The sequence below is a fragment of the Taudactylus pleione genome, unplaced genomic scaffold (assembly GCF_031769625.1).
Source record: "Taudactylus pleione unplaced genomic scaffold, aTauple2 ptg000278l, whole genome shotgun sequence".
NCBI classification, from domain to species: domain Eukaryota; kingdom Metazoa; phylum Chordata; class Amphibia; order Anura; family Myobatrachidae; genus Taudactylus; species Taudactylus pleione.
The window spans coordinates 4,434,543-4,452,277 of record NW_028284680.1 but is presented as its reverse complement, the minus strand read 5'-3'; the positions used below and the strand labels follow the sequence as shown (position 1 = coordinate 4,452,277).

Sequence of the window (17,735 nt, the reverse complement as noted above, 5' to 3'; positions counted from 1 at the left end):
AGCCAAGGCATCTCAGTTACGTACCAAGCCATAGGCCGGAGGAGGAGAAGGAAGAGAGAGAAAAAAGATCTGGACACACACAAGAATCACATTCTCACCAGAGGGAGATGGAAAAACCGGTGACCAGAGTAAAGCCCATCTGCAGCACAGGTGCGACAGGGCGGGAGTCCTGTGGAACCCTATGGACTTCGTAGAAATAGAGATAACAAGGGTAAGTTCTTACCATATCTCATATTTTCTACTTCAGGGTCCATAGGGTATCCACAGGATACCTTGGGGATGTCCCAAAGCAGTATCCTTCAAGGGTGGGGACGCTCCTGTGCTGAAAGGAGAATCTGCTGCCCGAAGGAAGCATCCTGAGAGGCAAAGGTGTCAAACGCGTAATACCTCACAAAGGTATGGACAGAGGACCACGTGGCCGCCTTGCAGATCTGGTCTGCAGAGGCACCACGTCGAGCTGCCCACGAAGGACCCACAGACCTAGTGGAATGAGCCTTCACAGAAGGAGGAACCGGCAGGCCTTCATGAAGATAAGCTTCTGAAATCGCCATACGGATCCAGGCTGCCAAAGTTTGCTTTGAAGCAGGCCAACCCTTTTTACGGAAGCCATAGATAACAAACAAGGCGTCTGACTCCCTAAACGAAGAAGTGCGGTCAACATAAGTCCTTAAGGCCCGCACAACATCCAAAGTGGCTTCACCCACTGAAAGGCCGGGTGAGTTAAAAGCCGGTACAACTATTTCCTCGTTAACATGAAACTGGGAAACAACTTTGGGAAGAAATTCAGGACGAGTGCGCAGCACTGCCCTGTTCCCATGAAAAATCAAGAAAGGGGGTCTACAAGAGAGAGCCCCTAAATCAGAAACACGTCTGGCCGAAGGTATGGCCAGAAGGAAAACAGTCTTAGCTGTTAGCCATTTAAGATCCACTGAGCCCAGTGGTTCAAAAGGCAGTCCCTGGAGAGCCCTCAGGACCACAGCCAAATCCCAAGGCGCCACAGGTGGAACAAAGGGTGGCTGAATGCGCAGAACACCTTGCATAAAGGTGCACACATCAGGGATTGTAGCAATCTACGATGAAACCAGACAGACAGGGCAGATACCTGCACCTTCAAAGAAGCAAGGCGAAGCCCATGGTCTAGTCCCGCTTGTAGAAAGGCTAGCACTCTAGACAGACGAAACTCCCGCGGTGCATAACCTCTCGGTCGACACCACCGGAAGAACGTATGCCACACGCGATGGTATATTCTCGCGGAAGACTGTTTCCGAGCTCTTAGCATGGTTCGCACTACAGAGCTGGAAAACCCCCTGGACCTTAACATGGCCGTCTCAACAGCCACGCCGTCAAAGACAGCAGAGTCAGGTCCGGGTGAAGACAAGGACCCTGTGACAGAAGGTCCGGTCGTAGCAGCAACCGCAGAGGACTGTCCACGGACAGACCCCAAAAGTCTGAGAACCAGTGCCGTCTGGGCCATGCGGGAGCTATCAACAGAAACGTCCCTCCCTCCTGTTTGAATTTCCGGATTACTCGTGGAAGAAGGGAAAACGGAGGGAACAGATAAGCGAACCGGAACGTCCACCGGACGGACAGAGCATCCACCTCTTCGTCTCTTGTGCGAGACCCGTACACCGGCAACTTGTTGTTGTGCCGGGACGCCATGAGGTCGATCTCTGGAAGACCCCACCTGTCCACCAGCAGTTGAAAAACGTCTGGGTGCAGGGACCATTCCCCCGGATGAACGTCCTGGCGACTGAGACAGTCCTCCTCCCAGTTTAGCACTCCCGGGATGAAGACTGCTGATATGACCGGGAGATTGCGCTCCGCCCATACCAGGATTCGGGACACCTCTACGAGAGCCGCCCGACTTCGGGTTCCTCCTTGCCGATTTATGTAGGCCACGGTGGTAGCGTTGTCCAACTGGACCTGCACTGGGTGACCTTGGAGAACCTGATGTGCCTGTCGGAGGGCATTAAACACCGCGCGGAGCTCCAGAATGTTTATCGGAAGCTCTGTTTCTGCCTGAGTCCACTTGCCCTGGAACAAGTGTGGACCCGAGACTGCTCCCCAGCCCCGAAGACTGGCGTCCGTTGTTAACAGGACCCAATTCGCCACCCAGAACGGACGACCCTTGTTGAGATGGGTCGTCTGCAACCACCAGGCTAGGGACAGGCGAACCTCCGGAGTGAGCACCATCGTCTGGGACTTTAGACTCTGAGGCAGTCCATTCCATTTGGACAGGATCAGGTGCTGCAGAGGTCTGGAGTGAAACTGGGCATATTCCACCATGTCGAATACCGACACGATGGAGCCCAGTAACCTCATTGCCGAGTGCAGAGACACCCGGCGGCTCTGCAGACAACTGTGCACCCTCGACTGCAAGGCAGAGATCTTTTCCCCCGTCACAAAGATCCTTCGCTGTCCGGAGTCCAATAAGGCTCCGAGGTGCAGAATCTGCTGAGACGGGATCAGGGTGGACTTCTGCCAGTTTATTAACCAGCCGTGCCGTTGCAGTACCGCAATGGTCAGGTCCAAGTGGCGTAGAAGGAGCTCCGGAGATCCTGCCACTAAGAGAAGGTCGTCCAAATACGGCAACATGCAGACTCCCTGCAGCCGCAGGGAAGCCGCCATGACCGCCATCACCTTGGTGAAAACACGTGGTGCTGTCGCCATGCCAAAAGGTAACGCCCGGAACTGAAAGTGTTCGCTGCGGATTGCAAACCTGAGGAACTGCTAATGGCGTAAAAGAATAGGGACATGCAGGTAAGTGTCCTGTATGTCCAATGACACCATGTAGTCCTCAGGTTCCAGCGCCAGAATGATGGACCGTAGGGTCTCCCACCCTGGGCCCTATAAGGCCGAAAGGACGAAGTACCTGAACCGGAAGGAACTGCAGCAGACGGGAGACATGCCGATTTGGCTGCCGCCAGTGTGGCTACAATTTTGTCCAGGTCCGGACCAAATAGAACTTCTCAGTTAAAAGGCAACGCTTCCAAGCCCTTTTTGGAATCAGCGTCCGCCTTCCAAGATCGCAACCATAAGGTGCGACGAGCAGCAACAGCTGCCGAAGAAATGCGAGACGCCAGGGTACTGATATCCAAGGCCGCTTCGTTGATATAAGTGGCCAAGTCCCGGAGATTGCCGATCAACTCCATCTGTTCAGCCGAACAGTCGGAATCGAAGGACGCCTCCAAAGTGTCAGCCCTGCGCTCCATAGCTCTGGCAACCCAGCAAATGGCTATAGCCGGCCTAGCTGCCCCCCCCCGCAAGGGAATAAACGGACTTTAGGCAGATCTCCACCTTGCGGTCCGTAGCATCCTTAAGGGAAGACATGGAGGGCATGGGCAACGTAGCACTACGGACCAGGCGTGTCACATGAGAATCCACCTGTGGAGGGGAATCCCACTTAGAAAAATAATTATCTGCGAACGGATAAGCCACCGCCAAATGCCTCTGCGGCTGGTACCATTTGCCAGGCTGTTTCCACGCCTCCTCTAAATGGTCCACCAACTGACCCGAAAGAGGAAACACTGTGGCGTCACCTTTAACATCCTTAAAAAAGGCATATTTAGATTTGTACACCGGAGGATCTTCGTCCTCAATCACCAAAGCTGTGCGGACTGCCCGAGTAAGTCCAGGAATATACACCTTGGACCTAGCGTCCGCCTCCTTAGTATGGAGAAGTTCCTGGTCGGTAAGATCCAGAATCTCCCCATCATCAGACGTTACGTCGTCATCCTCATAAGGAGTAGACAGAGACGCCACCGGCCGCTTATGTGGCCGCAACACAGACTCCCCTTGTAACACGTCCGACAAGTGCTGTACAGAACTAGTCAGGGAATTAACCCACGCAGGCTCCTGAGAGACCGGGGGAGGGGAAATAGGGAGACTGTGGGGTACCATCAATTGCCTCGGGAAACCCTGCATGGGTGACGACACCACTGATTGCTGGGACAATCCCATCTGTGAGAACGCAGGCTGCGGAGCTAACTGGCCCACCAGGGTTGTAAGCGCTTTGGCGAAACAAGCCCAGGGCGGCTTCTGTACCGGTGCTGTGACCGTAATTGGCTGCGCCAATAAAAAACACTGCCGGCATAGCCCCTCCGCGCTACCCTCCCCCTCCGCTATAGGTACTTTACACGTAGTACTCTGAAGCTGGAGAGGAAAGTTACTCTCAGACATGATGGCAGAAAGTATGTGACCCCTCTCACAATACTTGTTAGTATAGCGAGAGACCACCCTGCAAGCACCGCACCGCAAGGGCTTTAGCAGAAAGAACAGGGACAGTGATAAGGCTGACAGTAATGAAAGTAAAAGTACAGGTAGCAGCGCTAGCACAGTCACATACAATGCAAAGAAAAATAAATCCTGCACTATCAGCGCTGATACTCAACTACACAGAGTCTGGTAGGACACAGTGCTGCATACACAAACCTGACCAAGCAGAGGAGAGGTATGCAGGGGGACCCAGACCACGATGCTCTCAGATCTTAGGCTTCCAGCAGCGTTCACCATACGTTACTGAAGATGGCCACCGAGGAGCATAGAGGAGGCTGGCCTGGGGGAGGAGCGCTGCCACAGGGACAGTCAGCGTGTGCAGAGAGGGCTGTGTGCAGCGGGGGAGGTGCCGGCTGTGAGACAGGGAAGGCGCGCTCCCCTGGCATGCATTTAACCCCTGGGACGCCGCAGCGCTACCGCTGTGCCGCGGTCGGCTGTCCCAGGGGGGTAGTGGAAGCGCAGGTTAATACCTGGCTCCACGCTGCAGCCAGTCCCTAGGGAGCCCCCTGCCTGGGGACTTTTGGACCATGTTCAGCAGGGTCCCACCGCGGGACCTCTGCTGCTTACCTTTGTCCCCCTTAGATCCGGCCATGGTCCCAAACATCTGGGGTCACCGCTAGCTGTGACCCCAGATGCTTACCAGCATCCCCGGATCGGTACCGGCATTCTGGTACCGGCGGGGGTGTAGGGAAGACAGCATGGACGTCAGTACTGACTGTCCATGCTGTACATCCAGATGTGCAGCCACAGCTGCAATGAAGAAACTTCAGGGGCTCTTCTAAGCCCCCCTCTAGCAGGTGCATCCGACTCCGGCCGGGCACCACACGAAACTGAGATGTCTTGGCTCGTGGGTGGGGTATAGGAGGGGGACCCTAGTGCATCCTGGGAGGCTGAAAACTTAACTCTATGGTGCCCGATGCCTGACGTCATCACCTATACCCCAAGGTATCCTGTGGATACCCTATGGACCCTGAAGTAGAAACATCTCATTTTGTGCTATATGTCTTTATGATGCGCCTTACTGTAAGTGATGTATCATTGTGTGTCCCTTACACCTGATGCAGGTTAGTGGTGATGGTGACAGAGGCATATTTGTGCTGTACCTATGTACATGAGCGATTTGAAGTTGCACATATCTTATCAGACCATATGTGTGTGTTTAGGAGTCATAGGGGGAGCTGTATCAATCCTTGGAGAGAGATAAAGTGGAGCAGTATCTGTCATTTCATAGTCTGTGTTAGATACAGTAAGTGACAGTTAGAAGCTGATTGGTTTCTTAGGACAACTTCTCCACTCTAACTCTCTCCAAGGCTTGGTCCATCTCCCCCCCCTAATTACTCTAAATACATTCTGTAATGTGGTGCTGCCCCTTGACTACAGGGGCACCTCGGTATATTTGATCTTCGCACCGTCTTTCTTGCGTGAAATACACAGTAACCGTGTTTTCTCCTCTCACCAGAGCGTTCAGGATTAGTGACCTGAAGAGAGAGGTCAGTGAGCGTCTGACAGCGTTAGAGCGCAGAGTGGAAGGTGAGGTGATTGTACACCGGTATGAATGGAGGCATAGATGTGACATTACTGGGACCCCCATGTACAAGGACATTTACAATGAGATGTGGACTTTGGGCCTGATTCAGAGCCGCTCGTAAGCGGCCGCTCGTTCGTTCCGAGCGATGTTTGCTCAACTGCGCATGCGTACGGATCGTAATACGCATGCGCGAACCAGTCAGTGCGGCCGAAAATCGTTTGTTCGCTAAATAGCGAATGCCTGCTATTTTGAGTGACAGGAGGAGGCGTATGTGGGTGGTAACAGGGGAAGGTGCTTGAAAACGGGGAGTGGAGATCAGAACGCAGGCGTGCTTAAAGGTCAAAACGGGCGTTTTATGGGTGTGCATAATTAATACAGCAGCGTCTTTGACCACGTCACTGGGTTATTTTATAGTCAGAACTGCTCGCAAGATTGCGGTAGCAAACACCAACCACAAGAATAGCGAGCAGTTCATACGCTGGTCGATGTACTCGATTAATCTAATAAATAGCGGACATGACGTAGGATGCGAGCGGCCAGGGGGCGGTGTTTTCCAAAAAACGACCGCAAGTTTTGTTCGCTTGTTCAGACCTAGAGGCGTGAACGGACCGCAGAGAGCGAACGGTTCATTTGAATAGCCACCCCTTTTTATTTGAACGAGCGAGCGCAAATAGCATCCGGCTCTGAATCAGGCCCTTTGTTTTTTATTCTTTAACCAACTCTCCACCCCCCCCCCCCCCCAGTTCTGCCGGATCCCCTTCTACCGTATTTGTACCAAAACTTACCAGACACTTCTAACCTCCATGGAGATCAGCAAATGTTGCACCGTTCCAGCGACGCAGAGACACTGATAGGGGCACTGCATCCCCCAAAGCCAGAGACAGCCCCAAAACTGGATGTATTTGTAATTACTAAACAGTGCGGCGGAACCGGAGGGAGCGTTAGGGTGGGAGAGAATTTGGGATAACCTCACCCCTCCTGCATTCTGGTGAATGACCAGTGCCAACCACCCATCAGTGTCCTGCTGCGCCCATACGCTGCATGGCTATACCTGGGAGCCGGGCAGAGGATGAGGCCCAGATGCTCCGATCCAGACACATCTATATAGTGTGCGGCCACTGGCCTGCTAAGGAGGTGCTATGAGACCCAGGGCCGTAGCTAGGGTAGTGCGGCCGGTGCCATCGCACAGGGCACCACAGGTCAGGGGGCGCTGTTTGGGCCTGTCAAATTTGTTTATTATCATTCTTGCTTGTAGCTTCCTCTTATTTCATCCCCAGCATCTCCTGGCCTCCTCTATCTCTTCCCTGGCCCTTCCCCATGAAGCCATGGCCCTCTCTCAGGTGCACTATATTATGTCCCTATTTATCCCCAGCATCTCCTGGCCTCCCCTATCTTTTCCTTGGCCCTTCTCCATGAGGCCATGGCCCTCTCTCAGGTGCACTATATTATGTCCCTATTTATCCCCAGCATCTCCTGGCCTCCCCTATCTCTTCCCTGGCCCTTCCCCATGAGGCCATGGCCCTCTCTCAGGTGCACTATATTATGTCCCTATTTATCCCCAGCATCTCCTGGCCTCCCCTATCTCTTCTCTGGCCCCAGCAGCTCCTGGCCTCCCCTATCTCTTCCCTGGCCCTTCCCCATGAGGCCATGGCCTTCTCTCAGGTGCACTATATTATGTCCCTATTTATCCCCAGCATCTCCTGGCCTCCCCTATCTCTTCCCTGGCCCTTCCCCATGAGGCCATGGCCCTCTCTCAGGTGCACTATATTATGTCCCTATTTATCCCCGGCATCTCCTGGCCTCCCCTATCTCTTCCCTGGCCCTTCCCCATGAGGCCATTCCTCTTTTTTGGGTGCATTATGTCCCTTTGAAAAATGAGGGGGGCGCCAATGCTCTTTCTGGCACAGGGCACCAAAAAGCCTAGTTACGGCTCTGATGAGACCGGCGGCTGCAAGGTCCCATAACTACATCCCGCTATAGCACCACTTGCTCCCACTTACCCTGGATCTAGAACTGTTATTGGTCAGGTTACCCTTGAGCCCTTTTGGAGAAAGCCGCCATACAAATGAAATGATTTCTGTTATTGCCCAGTATGCCCGTCATAGTGAACATGCGGTGTGTAACCCGCCTGCCGTCGGTGGGGATCGGGTGGGGGACAGTCTATTGACCCTCGTGTGTTCACCTCTGTGAGGGTGAAGTTTCAAAAGGAAGCTGTTGCGCCAGCACAAATCCCTTAAGCGTAGTTTTACTTGGCTTTGAACTTTTTCCCCCCAAAAAATATGATGGACCAAATCCACAAAAGTTGATTTTATAGTTTTGAAAAAAAAATAAAAAATCTTCAAAAAATTTGTATTTGACTTTGTCTCCAAAAGGCGGCCAGTAACGGCGGTATACTTTTGTGACTTTGGATCAATAGCTCATTGTTGTGATAACATGAAAGCTTCTGGTTTGGTGGGTCTGTCTGTGCGGTAACATCATGTCCTGATACACAGTCTCCTGTGTTCTCCCTCCAGCTGAAGGTTGGAAAGTTATTGACATCGACAAGTGTAAGACGGACCTTAAGAAGCTCCGAGACGAGATGGAGACGAGGAGCCACAGGTCAGAGGTCATACTGTTCTCAAAAGCTTGATGCCCGGTAACAATTCAGAAGGAAAGAAATAAAACAAATAAAAAGTTTCTAGTTTCTAGCACAGTATTGTTTAGTAAAGATTGATGCAGTAAGGGGGACGCAGTGTCAGTCCCTGGTCGTATATGATATACCCATAAAATAAATGTAAATTCTGTTTAAAAAAAAAAAGTTTCTAGCTACTGAAAAACAACAAATATATATATTTCAGCCCCCCCAGACTGTGAAGGGATAGAGAGGGGACCTCCCGTAAGTCTCCTTGATAAAGGGTCATTACCAGCTTTTTGGGTCTTAAATTATTAGAATATGACCCGCAGAGGTTTCCACCAGAGCTGGGTCTCCTATGACCCTTTGGGGCTCAGGTAGAGTTGGATGCAACCGTATTTTTTTCCCCTGCAATTTGCACTTTTATCAACTACACACGCGCCACAAAACTTCTTGCACGCCCATGGCCAGCAATTTGATTCGCACCCGCGATACTTTTTTTTGCCTCCCGGACTTTCCGCCTACTTCGCCTGTTTTGGAGGCGGAAAAGTATTGTGCGCGTGCCCGCGTATCCCTGTATTCTATTTGGTAGTACACGAAAACGGGACCCGGCGAAACTGAAACAAGCGGAAAGTCCTGTCAGATTTGGGGAAGTCAGCCTGACACCCCCCAAAAGATGCTCTGACATGGGGGTACACTATGATACCCCCCGATTTGGCTTGCTGAAGGTATTTGGTGTTTTTAAACGGGCTCAATAGCTGCTAAATAGCATTTTTGTATAAGTGGTGCAGAATTGTATTCAGGAGAATACATTTGCAGAAAATAAGTAGTCCCAGCAAATTTGGGGTACTTGAAAATGGGGGTCAGCATATTTAAATGTTGCTAAAGTTTAAAAAAATCACGAAAAATCCACCTGCCGCAAGCACCTGCAATGAAAAAAACACCTGGGGCATACTTGGGGAACCCCCTGGAGTCTAGTTCACTAGTTTTTAACTTTGTCCCCCAACTTTTTTTTTATTTTCGCCCCCAAAATGGGGGTGTTCTTAAGTGTTTTTTTTTACACCGATTACCTTCGGGGGACTGTCTGAAGGCTGCACGAGGGTTCTCGCAACGTTGCACCCCAAAACCCCAATTCTGCACTTTTTTTCGGCCTGCTATTCATAGGCGAAACTTTTTTGCCGATCTCGGCTTTTCCCTCCAAATTGAATACGGGCCATAGTGCACTAACGGAGCCGGGACGGGGCGTGTAACTGTGACCAAAGCGAAAGTTTGTAATAATCTTGAAAAGTGTGTGGTGCGCAGCTGAGATACTTAGATATTATGTGATTGACAGGTGTCACTCATTCAGCTGCATCATAGTTATCAATATTCCAACAGATTGACCTGCTCATGTAACTATTACCTCTTGGAGGACAATGTCCAGCTGAGAGTACGCAGAGATGTCCACAGCTACCCCAAGGTGAGGCTTTCATCTATCACTACACTGAGTGCCCAGGGGCCTCCTTATCAGGCACAGGGCTGGTTGTAGGGACTGGTAGTGGAAGATGATGCACAGGTTGATGGGGACTATCTGGGGTCAGCGTCCTACCACATGTACGAAAGCTAGTAATTTATCGGGCATTGGAGTAATGGATAAGTGAATGGGGCACCTTTATTCCATAGCAATTGTTATAATCATTGGAGCACAGCTATGTGACACATATGATACATGTCCTAATCATGATGGGATGTATTTGAGGACTATGGGCCTGATTCAGAGCCGCTCGTAAGCGGCCGCTCGTTCGTTCCGAGCGATGTTTGCCCAACTGCGCATGCGTACGGATAGTAATACGCATGCGCGAACCAGTCAGTGCGGCTGAAAATCGTTTGTTCGCTAAATAGCGAATGCCTGCTAATATGAGTGACAGGAGGAGGCGTTTGTGGGTGGTAACAGGGGAAGGTGCTTGAAAACGGGGAGTGGAGATCCGAACGCAGGCGTGCTTAAAGGTCAAAACGGGCGTTTTATGGGTGTGCATAATTAATACAGCAGCGTCATTGACCACGTCACTGGGTTGTTTTATAGTCAGAACTGCTCGCAAATTTGTAGTAGGAAAAACCAACCACAAGAATAGCGAGCAGTTCATACGCTGGTCGATGTACTCGATTAATCTAATAAATAGCGGACATGACGTAGGATGCGAGCGGCCAGGGGGCGTTTTTATCAAAAAAATGACCGCATGTTTTGTTCGCTCGTTCAGACATAGAGGCGGCAACAGACCGCAAAGAGCGAACTGTTCATTTGAATAGCCACCCCCTTTCTCTGAACGAGCGAGCGCTAATAGCGACCGGCTCTGAATTAGGCCCTATATTATGACTGTAAAAAAAAAACCATTCTGTGGCCTCAGCACATACTCAGCCTATTGGTTTACAAAGAACATGAGGCGTAGCTGAGGCACGAGGCTCACAATGTGTACAGTTCCTAATAAGGCCATAGGCTGCGACCTCATAAGTATTGGTTCAGCCCATAAATGGCTGCCAGCGCTGTGGGGAGGTTATGGGTAAACTGCAACGGAACAAAATGTATTGAGCTCTGTGTTGGGGGAAACTGCTGTCCATGTGTGCGAGGTAGTGTATAGATCCCCTTCAGTATATGTACCTGGAAGTGACGTGCAGTGAGGGCGGAAGTGCGGTCCCATGCCCATAAAGTCCACCAAAAGAAGAAACTTGTCCCCTCGTGGGCGCGCTTCGGGCGCAGAGACTCTCTTTGCTCGCCACAGGTTTATATTCCCCCTCTTTGTCCATGGATAGTAAGGAATGATGTTGGACAGTAACTGATGACGTCAGGGTACAAATACTATATGGGATCTATCCACTACCGTGTGTACTTGTAGCATGTACTGATGTCTGGAACTCCCTGTGATTAATCTCATGTATGTAACACGTCAGTGACATCATGATTTGGTTCCACAGTACACGTTATCCTCAGAAACCATTGAAGCCCTGAAGAAACCCACCTTTGACGTCTGGCACTGGGAATATAACGAGGTTTGTTGTGAAATGTACATATCCCCCTCCCGAGTCACTAGAACAGGGGTCAGGGAACTTTTTTACCCCAAAATATATTTAGATACATCGACGTTACCCCCTTAATTTGAAAGGAAGGAAATCATATAGTAGTACCCCCATGTAATGCCCCTGTAGTAGTGCCCCCATATAATGCACTTGTAGTAGTGCCCCCATAGTAGTGTCCCCATATAGTGCCCCTGCAGTAGTGTCCCCATATAGTGCCCCTGTAGTAGTATCCCCATATGATGCCCCTGTAGTAGTGCCCCCATATAATGACCCTGTTGTAGTGCCCCCATAGTTATGCCCCTGTAGTAGCACCACGTATACAAAAACGCTATTTAGCAGCTATTGAGCCCATTTAAAAACATCAAATACCTTCAGCAAGCCAAATCGGGGGGTACCATAGGGAACCCCCATATCAGAGCATCTTTTGGGGGGTGTCAGGCTGATTTACCCAAATCTGACAGTATGTTCGGCTGTTCAAGTTTCGCCGCGTCCCCGTTTTTGCCTACTTTCAAATTGAATACGGCGATATGTGGGCACGCGGGCGATACTTTTCCGCCTGCAAAACACGCGATGTAGGCAAAAAGTCCGGGAGGCGAAAAAGTATCGCAGCTGAGCTCAAACTGAATACGGGCCCAAGTGTTATATTTAGCGCGGTTTGTCAGAGCGCTGATCATCGGCACTAGAAAAACAAAGGTGTAGCGTTTATTTCTATTGCCATATTAAAATGATTAGTTAGAGCCATCGATGATCGTGACATTGACAAACTGCGTCCTTAGTAAATATCCCCCTGACTCTGACTCAGGCCCTGTATGTTGTTAGGCGCAATAAAACCGCGTGAAATGCTTAAAGCTGTAAAGTTACCTGGAGGGTAGAACTGAAACGCGGCTCCGTCTGTGCGCTCAGGGCCTGATTCAGCAAGGAACGTAAGACGTATGCACCCGGCCACTGCGAGAATATGCAAATGAATGCGATCGCAATGCCGCGGCAGCACAATACTCAGACGCCCAGCACTACATGAAGCTGCCCCCTTCCCTTTACTCACATCCATAATACTTAGCAAGATTGCAATAACATCGGTACAATCGAGTACCATCGGACCCATACGCAATATAGTGGATGACCTGACCTCACTCAGGAATTGCTAAACTTCCTGCACGCAGTGAGTGCTCGGGCTGCATATGGGGTCGCAGTGGATAATTCATGCTCGCCCCTGTAACGGTGCACTGACACGCCTGCGTTCATTTGACCACCCCCCCCGTCACCACCCACAAACGGCACTTCCTGTCAATCATTCTGCCAAGGGTCTGTGTAGCCTTTGCATTCGCAGTCCCGATCGCAGTGGCTAGTTCGCGCACACGCATTACGATGCATATGCATGCGCAACAATCGGCCGATTGCGTGCGTATAAGCCTCTGCGTTCCTTGCTGAATGAGACCCTCACTGTAGTACAGGCGGATTACACACAATTCATCACCTTTGTCCTGACCAAGCATCTACAGGATATATCACTATAGTATTACACCTCCCCTGCCCCAGGGGCTGCTTATTACTGCACAGAGAACATTGATAGTGACTATCCGCTCCCGAGGGGTTAATTAGCACCAGAATCTGTGCCAAAGAACATTAAATGTAAAGTAGTCACCTCTGACACACAGGAACACATACTGTACCATCTAATGAGGGGCTGTGCATTTATCAGAGGAATGGGATATATGGGGATAGAGGCAGGCCACGCCGCATGTACCGGGGATAGAGGCAGGTCACGCCGTATGTACCAGGGCAGGGATAGAGGCAGGTCACGCCGTATGTACCGGGGATAGAGGCAGGTCACGCCGTATTTACCAGGGATAGAGGCAGGTCAGGCCGTATGTACTGGGGATAGAGGCCGTATGTACTGGGGATAGAGGCAGGTCAGGCCGTATGTACAGGGGATAGAGGCAGGCCAGGCCGTATGTACCGGGGATAGAGGCAGGTCACGCTGTATTTACTGGGGATAGAGGCAGGTCAGGCCGTATGTACCGGGGATAGAGGCAGATCACGCCGTATGTACCAGGGATAGAGGTAGGTCAGGCCGTATGTACTGGGGATAGAGGCCGTATGTACTGGGGATAGAGGCAGGTCACGCCGTATGTACTGGGGATAAAGGCAGGTTACGGTGTATATACCAGAGATAAAGGCAGGCCAGGCCATATGTACCGGGGATAGCGGCAGGTCAGGCCGTATGTACCGGGGATAGAGGCAGGTCAGGCCGTATGTACCGGGGATAGAGGCAGGTCAGGCCGTATGTACCGGGGATAGAGGCAGGTCACGCTGTATTTACCGGGGATAGAGGCAGGTCACGCCGTATTTACCGGGGATAGAGGCAGGCCAGGCCGTATGTATCGGGGATAGAGGCAGGTTACGGTGTATATACCGGAGATAAAGGCAGGTCACGCCGTATGTACCGGGGATAGAGGCAGTAGTAGTGAAGCAATGAGCAGCTCCTAGGACCATTAATGTAATTTCTGTTCTGTGTCCACATAGATGTTGAGCTGTCTGGAGTTTATGTATCACGACCTCGGTCTTGTTCAGGAATTTAACATGAACCCCATCACGCTGAAGCATTGGCTGGTACGTACCGAAAATACTGGTATCCTTGAGACTCGAGATTTAATTAAAGAAAAAATCTGAAGTCAAAGTCCAATATGCTGTTTTGAAGGCAAAGCGTGGTCACACCTAATACTGATGTGATTTAGGTTTCTCTTCTGTTCATTCACTTTGCAGCATTTTTTCCCACATTTGTCTAAAACTTTTGCACAATACTATATATATAGGATTTCTCCTCAGGAGCTATACAAGCCCCAAAGCAATATGATAGGCGGCAATGATGAAAAAAGCTTGTATTATATACTGTACATATTACACAAACTGTGTCAACGTTTCAAGACCACAGCGCGTATTTTCTTCAGGACGTGTGTGTGTGTGTGTGTGTGTATGTGTGTGTGTATATGTGTGTGTATGTATATATATATATATATATACACACAATATAAATTTAATAACATTTCAGATTCTCATTTTCTTCCAGTTGTGCATCCAGGAAAATTACCGCACTAACCCGTTCCACAACTTCCGCCATTGCTTCTGTGTGACGCAGATGATGTACGGGATGGTTCACCTGTGCGGGCTGCAGGTCTGTATGACACAGAGCAACCTGCATCATAGATGGCAGCCAGCGGGCACAGGAGGAGCCCAGCGCTGGCTGCATTGTGGCTTATGGAGATTATAACAGTAATCAGTGTGACCTCTGCTCCGATCTGTAGACTCATTATGAGATGGCTGTCAGGGCGTTGCTATTGCCCAGGGAGGGCTGGAAGTGTAACATGTAGAGCGATAACAGACTTTCCTTCTGTATAATACGATGTAGCCCTAATAATATAAATACGTTATTTGTCCTTTAGCACAGTATAGTGTATTGCAGCCATAATCATTACACCTCTGTGTCTCCATCTTGCGCAGGAGCAGTTGCCACTCTTGGAGTTGGGCGTCCTCATGACGGCTGCTGTCTGTCACGACCTTGACCATCCAGGTTATAACAACACGTAAGTTTATTCCAATGTCCCAGCCGAGATGATGGCAGCAGGAATGAGGGGATGGCGGATGTACCAGGACAGCATAGTAATATACTCACACACGGCATAGTATAATATACTCGCACACGGCATAGTATAATATACTCGCACACGGCATAGTATAATATACTCGCACACGACATAGTATAATATACTCGCACACGGCATAGTATAATATACTCGCTCGCGGCATAGTTTAATATACTCGCTCGCGGCATAGTATAATATACTCGCACGCGGCATAGTATAATATACTCGCACGCGGCATAGTATAATATACTCGCACGCGGCATAGTATAATATACTCGCACGCGGCATAGTATAATATACTCGCACGCGGCATAGTATAATATACTCGCACGCGGCATAGTATAATATACTCGCACGCGGCATAGTATAATATACTCGCACGCGGCATAGTATAATATACTCGCACGCGGCATAGTATAATATACTCGCACGCGGCATAGTATAATATACTCGCACGCGGCATAGTATAATATACTCGCACGCGGCATAGTATAATATACTCACACACAAACGCCGGTGATTACAGCAAAGCCCGGAGTATCCTTAGGATGCTCCCTGGAGCTGTAAGGGCAGCGGTGTGACCGTCTGAAGCGTCCTAAGCGTGCTCCAGGCGGCACTGCTGCATAGATTCTGGCTCTATGGTTCTAGGCAGAGCCGTAACTAGACTTTTTGGTGCCCTGTGCCTGAAAGAGCATTGGCGCCCCCTCATTTTTCAAAGGGACATAATGCACCCAAAAACGGGCCATGGCTTCATGGGGAAGTAAGAATGATAACAGAAATTTGAAAGGCCCAAACAGCACCCCCTGACCTGTGGTGCCCTGTGCGATGGCACCGGCCGCACTACCCTAGCTATGGCCCTGGTTCTAGGCACCCTGCTAGCCAGATGAGGCTGGAAGAAAAAAGCTCCAAGGGCCATACCAAATGATTCCAAGGGCCTTATGCAGCCCCCCGGGCCTGGAGGTTCCCCATCCCTGGTTTAGAGCAATAAGAAGTAATTGGTACACACAGTCACATTGTCATTGAGGACGTAGCTGAATTCCCACCCACGAGGATGGCCTGACCTTACTCTCTCTGTGTCTCTGTACATGCCAGCTAGCTAGTAAATACAGCGGTGGATACATAAGAGATTATTACAGCGCGGTTGGTAAATACAGTGGTGGATACATAATAGATTATTACAGCGCAGTTGGTAAATAATCTCTTATGTATCCAACACTGTATTTACCAACCGCGCTGCGAGTAATAATCTATTATGTTTCCAACACTGTATTACTCGCAGCCCGGTTGGTAAATACAGCGGTGGATACATAAGAGATTATTACTCACAGCGCGGTTAGTAAATAATCTCTTATGTATCCACCGCTGTATTTACCAACCGCGCTAACAGTAATAATCTATTATGTATCCACCGCTGTATTTACCAACCGCGCTGCGAGTAATAATCTATTATGTATCCACCACTGTATTACTCACAGCGTGGTTGGTAAATACAGTGGTGGATACATAATAGATTATTACAGCGCGGTTGGTAAATACAGTGTTGGATACATAAGAGATTATTACAGCGCGGTTGGTAAATACAGTGTTGGATACATAAGAGATTATTACAGCGCGGTTGGTAAATACAGCTGTGGACACATAAGAGATTATTACAGCGTGGTTGGTAAATACAGCTGTGGATACATAAGAGATTATTACAGCGCGGTTGGTAAATACAGCGGTGGATACATAAGAGATTATTACAGCGCGGTTGGTAAATACAGTGTTGGATACATAAGAGATTATTACAGCGCGGTTGGTAAATACAGCTGTGGATACATAAGAGATTATTACAGCGCGGTTGGTAAATACAGCTGTGGATACATAAGAAAATTATTACAGCGCGGTTGGTAAATACAGTGGTGGATACATAAGAGATTATTACAGCGCGGTTGGTAAATACAGCGGTGGATACATAAGAGATTATTACAGCGCGGTTGGTAAATACAGTGGTGGATACATAAGAGATTATTACAGCGCGGTTGGTAAATACAGCGGTGGATACATAAGAGATTATTACAGCGCGGTTGGTATATATAGCGGTTGAATACATAAGAGATTATTACAGCGCGGTTGGTATATATAGCGGTTGAATACATAAGAGATTATTACAGCGCGGTTGGTATATATAGCGGTTGAATACATAAGAGATTATTACAGTGCGGTTGGTAAATACAGTGTTGGATACATAAGAGATTATTACAGCGCGGTTGGTAAATACAGCTGTGGATACATAAGAGATTATTACAGCGCGGTTGGTAAATACAGTGGTGGATACATAAGAGATTATTACAGCGCGGTTGGTAAATACAGTGTTGGATACATAATAGATTATTACAGCGCGGTTGGTAAATACAGTGTTGGATACATAAGAGATTATTACAGTGCGGTTGGTAAATACAGTGTTGGATACATAAGAGATTATTACAGCGCGGTTGGTAAATACAGCTGTGGATACATAAGAGATTATTACAGCGCGGTTGGTAAATACAGCTGTGGATACATAAGAGATTATTACAGCGCGGTTGGTAAATACAGTGTTGGATACATAAGAGATTATTACAGCGCGGTTGGTATATATAGCGGTTGA

At 49.4% G+C, this 17,735-nt stretch overlaps 1 protein-coding gene across 1 annotated transcript in view; it reads left to right on the top strand.

The window, feature by feature from the left end:
* Positions 1-17,735, top strand: part of LOC148513492 (high affinity cGMP-specific 3',5'-cyclic phosphodiesterase 9A-like) — a 44,979-nt gene that overhangs the window by 11,485 nt on the left and 15,759 nt on the right. The window contains exons 5-11 of the mRNA XM_088481824.1: positions 5,735-5,805; positions 8,317-8,401; positions 9,792-9,873; positions 11,364-11,438; positions 13,989-14,075; positions 14,533-14,637; positions 14,964-15,046. Coding sequence (XP_088337950.1) covers positions 5,735-5,805; positions 8,317-8,401; positions 9,792-9,873; positions 11,364-11,438; positions 13,989-14,075; positions 14,533-14,637; positions 14,964-15,046 — 588 coding nt within the window. The remainder of the gene's footprint in view (positions 1-5,734; positions 5,806-8,316; positions 8,402-9,791; positions 9,874-11,363; positions 11,439-13,988; positions 14,076-14,532; positions 14,638-14,963; positions 15,047-17,735) is intronic.